The 12,555-nt window shown below is 48.7% G+C and overlaps 2 protein-coding genes across 3 annotated transcripts in view; one reads left to right on the top strand and one right to left on the bottom strand.

Moving 5' to 3' along the window:
* Nucleotides 1-2,867, top strand: part of AAMDC (adipogenesis associated Mth938 domain containing) — a 43,871-nt gene extending 41,004 nt beyond the window's left edge. The window contains exon 4 of one of the 2 annotated variants that reach the window (XM_075546340.1): nucleotides 2,472-2,866. In XM_075546340.1, coding sequence (XP_075402455.1) covers nucleotides 2,472-2,612 — 141 coding nt within the window. In that variant the 3' untranslated portion in view covers nucleotides 2,613-2,866. Of the gene's footprint in view, nucleotides 1-2,471 lie in introns of both variants that reach the window. The other variant, XM_075546339.1, reaches the window with a different exon arrangement.
* A 4,865-nt stretch (nucleotides 2,868-7,732) lies between these two features.
* Nucleotides 7,733-12,555, bottom strand: part of INTS4 (integrator complex subunit 4) — a 111,058-nt gene continuing 106,235 nt past the window's right edge. Inside the window, exon 23 of the mRNA XM_075546338.1 lies at nucleotides 7,733-10,169. Within this exon, the coding sequence (XP_075402453.1) occupies nucleotides 9,991-10,169 (179 nt within the window). The 3' untranslated portion in view covers nucleotides 7,733-9,990. The remainder of the gene's footprint in view (nucleotides 10,170-12,555) is intronic.

Raw genomic sequence — 12,555 nt, forward strand, 5'->3', positions numbered from 1 at the left:
CAATACTAGTCCATAAATTCCTCTTTAGACTCACACACCCATGCAATAATGCCGAATGCAGGAAGATCACAGGCCAATGGGTAGAAAGTAATTTGGATTCAGTGGCCACAGAATAAGGTGATCAGCCATCCCACTTTTGGCGGGACAGTCTTGCTTTTTAACAATGTGTCCCGTGTCCCTCGGCATTTTTTAAAAGTCCTGATTTTTGGAAAGAATACATGACAAGCTAGGGTGTACAGTTTTCAGCTGCCATGTGGTTATTTTGCCAGGATATGAGTTTTATCAATGGTGTCCCACTTTACCAATGTTAAAATCTGGTCACCTTACCATAGAAGCGTATCAGTGCTGGCAGGGGTCTCCACGTGGCTCCTCCAACTTCTAGGGCTCTGGCTGCATTGGTGTAGCTCCATCAGGCTCATTGCCAGTAATGTCTGTCAGGGAGTGAGCATGTATCCCTCCTCCTGCAAGATCTTAATCTCCATAACACCTTCAAATGAGGTCATCAAGCTGCGACCTGATTAACAGGCTAAACTCCACCTATTCCCTCTTAAGTCTCAAATTGACAACAGATGATGTAACTACCACATAAGTATATAGAGATCTGCTGTATTCTTCCCTTACTATCTCAAAAGCTCACTGCCATCAAGTCAGTTCTAACTCATAATGACTCTATACGACAGAGTAGAGGTGCCCTGTGAGTTTCCAAGACTGTAATCTTCACAGGAACAGCTAGCCTCATCGTTCTATCACAGAGTGGCTGGTGGTTTGAACCACCGACCTTGTGGTTAGCAGCTCTATGTGTGACCCACTATGCCACCAGTGCCCCTTTTTTGTATAGCTAGCCAAAAATCCAGTTCCCTACTGATAAAGATGCCCTTTATTTATTTATATATTTTAGTTTTAACTAATTATTTTGCCATTAAAATAATTTCTATCTGAAAAGCTTTTGTTGTTATAAAATCTTTCAAAATACAAACCAGTAATACCAGGACCTTTTATACCTCTTTCTGAGGATGCAGTCTAATTTAAAACTTCTTTTTAAAAAATTATATATATATATTTATAAAGATAGATATATAACACAAGAAATGAACAGTTAAATTATAAACAGATTGATATAATACAAGAAATGAACAGTTAAATTATAAAGCAGTACAAATGGCTCAGTGAGACTCACTCTCGTGAGAGAGTTGTGAGACACTGGCAGTCCTTCAAGTCTTGAGGGCCGTCAGGTAGTCCTCTGTAGAAAGAGCTAGGCTATCCCAGCACAGGCAGCAAACAGCAAGGCAGGTCACCAACTGTCAGCCAGGTTACCAACTGTCAGTCCTCAGCTCTGGAGATATAAACTTCATTCATGTGGTCTTAAAGGGACCTCAACTTACAGCGACACAGTCCACAGACTAGGCGTCCCACAGGTAGTGTGCCCTCAGCCCTGCTTGGTGGTCCACATTGGAGGGAGAGCGATATCTTTAATGCTTGCCCAGGCTCTGGGGACATGCAAGCCCCCTAATCACAGGTGAGGACATACATCACAGGAAGCTAATTTAAAACTTCTTAGAAGAAAATATCATGGACAAGCCAGAGTTGAGGAGATACTATGCAGGAATAGCTGCCCCCGATGGAGGAGCCCCTATGTTAATTCATTCACAAAAACCTTTAAGGAGCAACTTCTAAAGATCAGACACTGTTCTCAGCACTTGGACATGGAGACAAGTGAGACAAAGAGGGCTCATCTCTTCATAGATAAAAAAAAAAAAAAGGAGGCCATCATTTCAGATATTGATATATCCGCAAAGGTAGTTAAATGGTGACCCATGACCGGAGCGGAGTGGTTTTTTTGAGTGGTCACTCAAGGCCCTTCTGAGAAGACACATGCCCTGGAGTCTACCTGCCTGCGTTCATTTCATCCCCCCAGCAACCTGGGATGTATTTCTATCCACAATGTACAGGTAAGGAAGTAGAGGCTTAAGACTTTAAATAACTGGCCTAAGGTGGTGGCGAAGTTAGAATGTAAACACAGGCTGCCCAGTTTGTACTATTTAATGTCCCCTACGGCCCTTTACCAGGCTAGACCTGGTATAAGTCTTAGCTCACTGAGTTCCCTTAGCAGCCCTGTGAGCTGGGTATGATCCTCCCTAAGAGACAGACAGCCCTGGCAGCGGAGGCTCAGAGAACTGACCTCACTTACCCAAGGTCGTGCTGCAGTCTGGACTGGAAGGCTGCCTGCCTCCAGCAGCCCTGCCTTTCCCCTTCCACTGGAGCTTTATGCGTGGATGACACTCGATCAGCTTCCTGGCATTCTTCATTCCTCAGGGCGCTCTGCCCCATTGTGAGTGGGTGGCATGCTGGGTGACTGAAGAATGACTGCTGTCATGGTCTAAGCCATCTCCTGGCAGGAGAAAAGGGCCTGGGGCAGGAGTGGGGTAGGGCTTCCCCGATTAGCCTCCTCACTTTCGGAAACTCTTTCCCAGGTGCCCCCGTCCACTGTGGAATACCTGGAGAAGCAAGGCATCCACGTGCGAGCCCTGCAGACGGAGCAGGCGGTGAAGGAGTACAATGCCTTGGCTGCCCAGGGAGTCAGGGTGGGGGGCGTGTTCCACTCCACCTGCTGACCGAGCCTCGAGAGGAGAATAAAGCACTAAGCCACGCAGCCTGTGACCGTCTCTCTTACCACTCTCCACACCAGCCGTGGGGATACACACACGGCTGAGGCAAAGCCCTGTCCTTGGGGTGGCTGGGCATCAGGTGAGGAGACAGATGATGACTAATAATAACAGTTAATAATGAATGTGGTGTTAGGCTGGAAGCACAAGGAACTAAATGGTAAAAATAAAGGAAGCGTTCTGTCCTGAAGGCTGAAGAAAAATTATTTGTTTTGTTTTGTTTTTTGGAGAAAAGCTGTAATGCCTTAAAAGTCCGCTGCAATGAAAGCTTTGGAATGTTTAGCCACCCACTGAACCAGTATATTTATTGTGCGCTTCATATGCCAGGCACTGCTGCGCCCGAGGCAGAGCAATCACGTTTGCCCTCCTGAAACACACAAGTAGACAAACAAATCGGATATGTTTTCAAGTGTTATGGGGCGGGTGGAAGCCAAGTGTTGGCCAACTGTTTTACCTACAAAACCACAGGTCTTTCTCTGGGTGGATGACGTGAGCAGGACCCTGAGTGAAACACAGGAGCAGACGTGGGGTCACAATGGGAGGAGCCTCAAGTCCTCCACTGTAAAAGGATGGAATTGGACTGGAAGCCCTTTGAAGGTTCCTTCTGGCCCAGCTATGTCCTGTGTAGTACCCAGGTGGCCTTTGTGAAGCTTTGGAATACACTAATGTCGGCATGACCTTTTTCTTTCTCCTTCTGTAAAGAGTGGAGTCTTTGGTGCCAAAGAGCCTTCACCCAGAACCACGGCTCTAGGCCACTCGCTGGCTGGGCATTTGTTGAATCGCCCAGAGTTTCGCTTTTCTGTTTACTAATCGGGATAATGGAGGAGTCCTGTGGGCACAGTGGTTACGCTTTGGGCTGGTAACTGAAAGGTCAGCAGTTCGAGCCGTTCCTTGGGAGAAAGATGGGACTTTCTACTCCCAGAAAGAGGTAGTCTCAAGAACTCACAGGGGCAATTCCACTCTGTCCTATAGGATCACCATGAGTCAGCATCAACTCGGCTGCAGTGAGTTTTGAGTTATTAACAGTGATAATATTAGTACCTGGGGTCATGGTAGATATTAAATGAGGTCATTTGTACAAAGCCATAGTACCCTGCCTGGCATGTAGCAAGGACTTAATAAATTGAAGTCCTTATGTCATTGTCTGTTAATGGGGCTGCTGTACAAGCCAGCTTGTTTCAATGTCTGGCCCTTAATGCTGCAGCAACTTAGTATCTCGTGTATTTATAGAGTGCTAGTAGGGCCCGAAGAACTATCTACGCATTCTCTCCTCTGTTTGCTAGTCCTCCTTGATGTCCATGTACAAAGGCCGAAGGGCTGCTTATTGCTGGGCCCTGAAGGTACGGGGATGAACAGGGAATAGTTCCTGCCTCCCAGGGCTTCTGTGGACAAGACAGAAACATAAACAGTAAGGATTCACTGCAGTAAGAATCATAACCGGGTTCACTGGGGCACAAAGGACGGAAAATTAGGGAAGACCGCAGTAATGACATGGCCCTTAGACGACATCTCACTACGTCTGAAGGATTGAAATGCTCACCACTCACCAAACATTTCCTTGGCAACTCTCCAACTAGACATTTCTGACACGTGCTGTTTGTCATAATCCTGGCTACCTAAAATTGCTCCCATGCTGCCCTTGTTGAAGCAGCAGCCCAGAAGGCTGATTTTTGCTCCACATGATACCCCAGGCCACTTGATTGGCCCACTGGAGCTTCTGACCTGAGAGAAGTCAGTCCATTCAACTGGACAGCAGCTTCAGGGGTGGTCTGGGAAGAAAAGGCAAGCTGATACAATGTGACGTGATTTCCCCAAGTTCACTCAACAAGAACTTGCTGGCAGAACCCCAAATGCGACTTTGATTGCTTTCTGCCACCTGCGACCACCCTGCTCCATGGGAGTAAGATCTCCACAGGTCTGGCACCTGGGATAGGAATTGGCAGGTGGGGGTGAGGGTGGTGGCTGTGGGTCAGTGCACCCTAAGGGGGTACGGTTTATGTGACCGAGATCCACTCTCTGCTGACACAGTCCATTTCTGCATGTCTCCGTGTGTCAGATGTGATGGGAGAGAGCTCCAGTGGGTGGTGCGTTAGGTGTGGGTGTAATCACTGTTCCTAAGTGAGTTGTCACCACATCAAAGAGAACTTAATCCACACCTCTTCGAGACAGAGCACTTGGCAGTGAAGTTAGGAAATTTTTAGTTGATCCTCATAATAAAATAGACCCTGAAACTGGCCCATGCTATAAACGTTGAGAACCTGGAGAGACGCGGCTACTTTCCCACCACGACACCACTCTTAGTCCTGTGACTTAATTATGGAACGTTTGAGTCCTTATGCGCTTGTAGGTAAGCACAGCTCTCACTCTGACCACTTAACATCCAGCTGTGTGGTTTGAAAACAAGAAGTCTGACCAGTGCTGGCGTGTACCATTCTGCTCCATCATTGTTTGAAGTCAGTTACGTCGAAGCCAAATATTAATCCAGCAAACAGTGCTTCCCAGTGGGAGGAGGCCTGGTGGTGCCGTGAGCAGAAGTGCCAGTCTGCTCACAGAAAGGCCCACCATTCAGCTCTCCAGCTACTCCAGAGGCGAACAATGCACTGGTCTGCTTTGTGAAGTCTTGCAGCCTACAACACTGCCGGGCACTTCTACGATGTCCTTCAGAGCCTCCGAGTTGGAGTTGACTCATAGGCAACAGGTCTTGAACAGGGTGGCACTGAGTTCACCCTAGAATCCAGTCCTCACTCATTCTTGCATTGGCCGGGACACGTCATGTGTCAGTCCGGGTGGGCAAGAGAAACAAATCCAGAGGCACTCCTATGTGTGTAATAGAGAGCTTTATATCAAAGAGTGATTGTATATTGAGAAAACATCCCAGTCCAAACCAGACCAAGTCCATAGTCCGGTATTAGCCCATTTGTTCCATATCAGTGTGCAATTTCCTCTTGAGACTCACGCAACACATGCAATGATGCTGAGTGCAGGAAGATCACAGGCCAGCGGGTGGAAAGTCTTGTGGATGCAGTGGTGGTCAAGCAACTAAGTCTCCATGTGGCTCCTCCAGCTCCAGGGCTCTGGTTCCATCAGGGGTCTCCATGTGGCTTGTTAAAAGGAAGACAAGCAGAGTGAGTCTGTGTCCCGCCTCCAGGGAGGAAGACAAAACCCTCCAGAAAAGGCCATGCTCACACAGAGGCCTCATTGGCTATGACCTGATTGACAGGCTAAACTCCACCCCTTGGCATTTTGACAGGAGATGATGTCACGGCCACATGCCAGGAGTGGGGCTGGAGACAAGACAAAGGCATTAGGATAGGAGGTACTCGCAGCTTGGCTGGATGAACTAGACCTGTGACCACAAGGTAACAACGGAGAAACTGAAGGCTGGCACAAATCCTCCTGAAGATAGGGGTTGCTTCTCAAAATGATTTTAACATTTGCCTTCTCTCCCGAAGATTAAAACGTGAAAATGCAGATTTCTGGAAAACACTGGAAGCTCGGATCCCACCAGGTTGCATGTGCACACTTGCCTACTTGTTCCTGCTGAGTCCATTGCGACTCATCGCAAACCTAGAGGACAGGATCGAACTGCTCCTGGGGGTTTCTGAGGCTGCAAATATTGGAGCAGAAAGCCTCCTCTTTCTTCATCAGAGTGGCTGGTGAGTTTGAACTGCTGACCTCACAGTTAGCTCAACAAAGTAACCAACTACCCCACCAGGGTTCTTGCCTACACTTAGCAACAATGACCAATGAGGTCAAGCCAAAGCAGCAACTCTGTCCTGCCAGCAGTGAAATGTGCTCTCTGGTCCTTCAGTCTCTTTTCTCCGGGCCACTTTCCTTTTTCACTTCTACTGCCCGCCACCAGAGGTTTTCTTACATTTGCAAGCTTGCAATGCATGAGAATTCTCCGTTTGAAAATGCATAGGTGGCCATGGGAGCATAAAGGCAATGCATCAAACCCAGGGGAGGCACGGATAGGTTCTAGAATGAGGCCGAGTCCTGAGAGGGGTTAAGAACCTAGGAGCTAATCTTCAGTTTATTTCAGGGCTGATCAGGCCCAAACGCTAGAGGTGAACAGTCATGGTGAGTGTGGGAAGCATAGATAATTCCAGATAGTGGTAGAACAGGGGCAGTTCCAGACCTGGAGGTCAGTACAGTCATGAGGCCAGTGGCGATGGACTTAAAGCATGATCAGAGTTGGGTTTTAGAAAAGTAGCTGCGTGAGGATGGACTGAGGGGTGCATGGTTTGAGACAGCATACACTTTGGGGTGCTGGCAGCCTGGCTCCGGACAGAAGCAGTGCCTGTAAAAGGAGGCCCGACTTAGAGCAAAGCACATTAGGGAAAGCAGTTCAGGACTCGAGGGCAGGTTTTAATGAGGGATGAGGAAGGAGTCTAATGTGATCTGCAGGTTTCGTGGTAGACCATTGACAAAAGGCCTGTAATGAGAATGCCCGGACTAGGAACAGGAGGCCCCGGTCCCAGCCTCAGCTTTGCCACTCATTGTCTCTGTGGATTTGTGCCTTCACTTGTAAAATGAAGGAGTGACGCTGGGGAACTGTATGCTCCCTTCCTGGCCTACCGAAGGTCATTTTTGTCACTTGTGAAAAAAATGTGGGATGAGATGCAGAAAAGTTAAGATGCTTACATTTTCCCGCACCGGAGCCTATCAGGGTAGAAAGGAACTTGAAAAATCCTAACTTTCCCTTACCTGATGCTTGGGTTCCTTCCCAGTAAACCATCAGGAGCTTGTTCATCCTCTGCTCAAACACTACCAGCAAGGGATCCTGACTCCTAATCCAGATAGGATCCAATTCTATCCACTTCCTAGTCTCATGGATTGAATGGTGTCCCTCTCACTCCCACCCCAGGAGTCTCAGCAGTCTGGCAGTTATGTAACGATAAAATCAGCCTCGTGACGTGATCTGATGGGACCAGCCAATGAGTCCCAAGGGGAGAAGAATGGTACGGAGCGCCCTTCCTCAGTCCCCGCTCTGGGGCAGTGGCGGGAGGTTGAGACCCTCCATGACCTCTAATGAGAGGGAAGAGGAGAAAGAAGTGTGAAGGCCTGTGTTGATGCCAAGATATTTAATGATCTCCAAGAGGCCACAGATGTGGACGTCCCCTTGCAGCCAACAAAGAACATCTTCCTGGAGAATTGACCCCCAGGATGGATTCCAGCCGTCCACCTGCGTGCGCATTTCTCCTGCCACCACCAGAGAGCTGTGACATACAGCTTCCCAGAATGTTTTCTTAGAATACCTGCCTTCAGTGCTGTGCTCGTTCAAGATCTATTTGAACGCAAACTGACAACATAAAGTTGAAAGATCAGTTAAATTCAGGAGACAAGTTTCTGCTCCTGGGAGGGGAATTCAGGCAGGCGAGAATTGCTACACAACATAAAAACTATGGAATCACTGTAACTGCACTGTACATATGGAAATTGTCAAATTGGTAATGCACTGTGTACATGCTGAACAGCAAAAAAATTAAACCATCAAAACCAGTCCTTTAGTCTATGTTCACCTTTGGAATAAAAAGCACTGGAATTTGGATGTTACGCCCCAGGCTCAGGTCGGCGTTGTCCCTTAGGAGCAGGTTGTTATCTTGATAACCTGTATCTGAAAAGTACCCAGCAGATGCTGGAAGCTTCTGTAGCTAGAGCATGCTGGGCTGTGAGCAGCCGTGGGTTTTCACAGAAGCTCCCACACTGGCTATGTACGATTCAGCCTGGCTTCACTGTTTCCCTCCAGAGCAGACACCTCTGAGGCACCTCACTCACATTCGGAGACCTGGTGATGGCGCAAGCTCGACGCGCAAAACAGGAAAGCCTGTTAGAGTAAGTTCCTGGACACAGCTCTCCCCGTTGGTCCACGGAGAGCAAGTGCAGCAGATTCAATTCTCAGCTCAAGTGTGAGTGAGCTCCAGTGACCAAATTGTAAAATGAAGATCACAGCAGAACCTCTTCACAGGGCAGTTGTGATGCAGATGAGTCAAGTCACATAAAGACAGGCCATTCTCTTGGGTCCAGAGTCAGCACATTAAGCCAGAAGTTGAACTTGCCTGAATTCAAATTTTAGCTCCATGTCTGAATAACTCCATGATCTTCATTTAACAGCCTTTGATGTCTAACTGCTGTCTATTGACAGGTGAGGAAGATGAGTCAGAGACAGTGAGGGTTGCGCTCTTTCCATTCACTTCCCTTGAGGCCCATGACACCCAGGCAGTTGGAATTGCCCGAGGGCATGCATGTTTTACCGCTTACTCCGGTTCTGTCAAGGGAGCCCTGGTGGCAGTTAGCTGGGCACATGACTGTCAGCCTTAAGGTGAATGGTTCAAAGCCACCGGCTGATCTGTGGAGGGTGGGGTGATCTGTCCCCAAGTAGAGGCACGGCCTCGGAAGCCCTGTAGAAGTCTCCATGAGTCAGAGCTGGCTCACGGGCAGTGGTATACTGTTTCCTTACAGGGACGGAACCTTGAGCCCTCAATTTCTTCATCTAGAAAAAAGGGAGGTAAGCACAGCTCCTGCCTCACCTGCTTGTGAGGATTAATGAGCAACTCACGTAGCGCACACCCCCACCACAGTTAATGCCTGGTGAGATATTGACTGTGACTACATGACAGCCTCTGACTCACACAGGCAGTCATCAGGGAATGGGAAGAAACGCTTTCCCATAATTCTGATTTCGTTTTCAGTCCACGCACTCTCCTGATGCACTTGGCAGCCATAGTAGTTCTGAGGGCACAGGCAGCGCACAAGAACTCCCGCAGGATGAAGATGATGCCCGCGACGGTTCTCCAGCTGGTCTTGGCCTGGCCAGTTCAGCCTGCGCCAGGGAGGGAGGCCCTCAGCAAGGCCCTGTCAGTGGTGACTGAGCACAGCTGGGAAAGCCACTGTGGAAATGGCCGTGGCAAACAGACCTCTCCCCACAAAACAAGGTAATGGTCAAAAGACCAGTCCACCGTTCAAGGCAGCTTTGGGTCTCCCACCTGAGCAGCGTGCGCATGGAGTATAAACGCTGAGCCTGAGGCCACACAAATGTGGTCCAAGGACCAGCAACTGAAGCAGCAGGGTGTTTTCTCACATTTATTTATTTACTTTAAAGAGAGAGGCATAAGAGTTGGTTTTGTTTGGCTGTGTCTTCTTTTTTTTTAATGAAAATAATTTACCCTTTGTTTGATACCCAATGCGACTCGGAGGGTCACGTGCTCCTGGTGCCTACATGCCATTTCCAGGGGTGGGGGTGGGGGTGATGGTGCTCCAACCCCCCAGCTCAGGCCCACACTGAAGTAGGGCCCTCCTGGCCACGGCTGGGGAGGCAGCTGGGGGCTCAGCGCCTGGCGGGCTTGGGCATGATGTAAACTTTGACAGGCTTGCTGAAGGGGATGGTGCCTTCGATGCCGGTTTCAACCTGCGGGGACAGCTCACCGCCCTCCACCCAGGGAGACTTGGGGATGCGTGCAGTGGTGTTGTACGCCAGCAGCAGCCGCACCTCCACTTGGCATGGCTCTGGAAGAGACACAGAAGAAAGTGGTTATGATGGGGAACTGCTAGAAATGGCAGTAAAATGTCGGTAAAAGCAGTATCAAAGAGAAAGCTTCTAGAATATTTGTTGACCGCCTGCATCCCTCCCTCACCCTCACCAAATGCAAACACTTGCCCAGAGTGCAGCCTGTGAGGCCAGCGGAGAGGCTGCTTTGGTTTTTGTGGGTTCTCTGTGGCTCAGAGCCACCCTCCATCCACTGAGCCCTTAGGACTTTGAAGCAAAGAGGGCCACAGGGCTGATTCTGTGCCCTTCCTGTTCATGGGAGCCCAAATCTTCGTTAAGTCTGCATGCACCACACTCAGCTTTCTCAGTGGAGGAAAAGCTATCCCTTAGGAAATGGTTCTGCCCAAAACACCTTCACTCATGCACAGGTAGGTAGAAGTTTCGTGAACATAAAACTATGTCAGGAAACCTTTCGTTACTTCTACTGTCTGCATGTGACAGGCCCCAGGCTGGAAAGAGTCCTCCCTCGAGCTGTCGACCAGTTAGCTGAGGAGAAACAGCTGCAGTAGAGTCCGCAGCAAGTGCTACAGGGACAGAGCAGGGGCCCGGGCAGGTTACGGCGAAGGAAGCCTGCTCTGTGCCCAGCAGCCACCACAGAGCTCTCATCCCACTGCACCACCAACCAAAGACCGTCCCCATCTCTAAAGAGTGCTACAGCTCAGAGAGGCTCCAAGGAGCAGGCCAGGCTGCTCCATTCATAAGCTGAAGCAATTGATCTTTCTTTTCTAAAGGAGGAGAGGAGACTTCCAAAGGGTGGGTACAACACCCAGGCCCTGTACTTGCTTGGGATGGCCTCCGTCATTAGGTCTCACTACAGAAAAGCAGGGAAGGGAAGAAGATGAGCCCAAGGCTGAAGAAATCAGAGGGCGGAGTGAGGGCCAGCCGGATCTAAATGAACCCAGGGAGAGCAGGAGTTCCAGACTTCTAGGTCACCTCTAGATGTTTACATCCTGAGAGTAAAGACTAGATGGCCGTCCTCTAAAAGCCCATCCCAGCATCTCCTTGGACCAGGCCTCTGGGCCTGGGTGAAACTAGAACTGTCTCTGATGACTCTCCCATTCAGAATGGAACCAGGGCAGCCACGAGGAGTCAGCTGCGTCTCTTCTGTCCCAGATAACATTTGGCAACCCAGGCCACCACCGCAGCCCTTGTCCTGGCTCTCATAGTACTGCAGGCACCAACCCTGACAAGGCCAGACGAGTGACAGGGGACTCACTCCTGCCTGGTCATCCTGCCTTCCCTTACTGACATGTAGTGCGAAGGCGTTCAACCAAAGCTGCTGCTGTCAGAGGAAGTGAGAGGGAGGGGCTGCTGAGAGAGAGACAGACAGACAGATCATGCGGGACAAACCATGCAGCCTATGCTCCATGACTGGAACAAACTGTCAACTATGAGTGATAACGTTCCTCCTTCCATTTTAGGAGCCTTGGTAGCATAGTGGTTACACAATGGGTTGCTAATCACAAGGTCAGAAGTTTGAAGCTACCAGCTACTTCTCAAGAGAAAAACTAGGTTTCAACTCAGAGAAAGAGTTGAAATTCTCCCTCTTGAACCAACCTGAAATTGTTCTAGGTTTAAGTATTTCTTGCTTATTCCATGACAAAAATTTCTTGTTAAATACTAATGGTGGTCCTGTCTGTCTCATTATTTGTATTTTTGGCTTTATATTATTATAATTTTACCCTTACCACTTTATTTTGTTTTTAATTGTTTCTCTTGGGTGTCCAGTTTGTGCAGCACAGGAGTGGATCCATAGAGATAATGACTGATGCAGGGTTTATAAGGGAGGTTTGGGTGGGACGGGAGAAAGGGAGGGTGAGGGGCTGAGGGAGGCAAACAATCTAAGTGGGAGGTGGTAGGGAGCACTTGAATGGATTGTAATTATACACTCCTTTTTAAAGTTACTTAACCATACAAAAAGTTCTAAAATTGATTGTAGTAATCATTGTACAGTTCTTCTTGATATGACTTAACTATTGAATTGTATGATATGTGGATTGTATGCTAATAAAACTATTTTAAAAAAGAGTTAAAATCGAAGAAGCTCAAAAGGGGCACTTCTACCCTGTCCTATAGGGTCCATATGGGTCAGAATCAACTCAATGGCAGAGAGTGACTCTAAAGATCCATGGAAAATGACCAACCCCAAACCAAGCCCATTGTTACTGAATCCATCACGACTCCAGTGACCCAGTAAGAAGAGAGTAAATCCTCACAGACACAACTTCAACACCTTTCTCCCCGGGAAGGGCTACTGAGCTTGAACTGCTGGCCTTGTGGTTAGCAGCTTAAGCACCACACCACTCAGCAGGGAGGTGGAGGACTGAGACCTGGTCCAGGTGACTC

Source organism: Tenrec ecaudatus, chromosome 4 (genome assembly GCF_050624435.1).
Source record: "Tenrec ecaudatus isolate mTenEca1 chromosome 4, mTenEca1.hap1, whole genome shotgun sequence".
NCBI classification, from domain to species: Eukaryota; Metazoa; Chordata; class Mammalia; order Afrosoricida; family Tenrecidae; genus Tenrec; species Tenrec ecaudatus.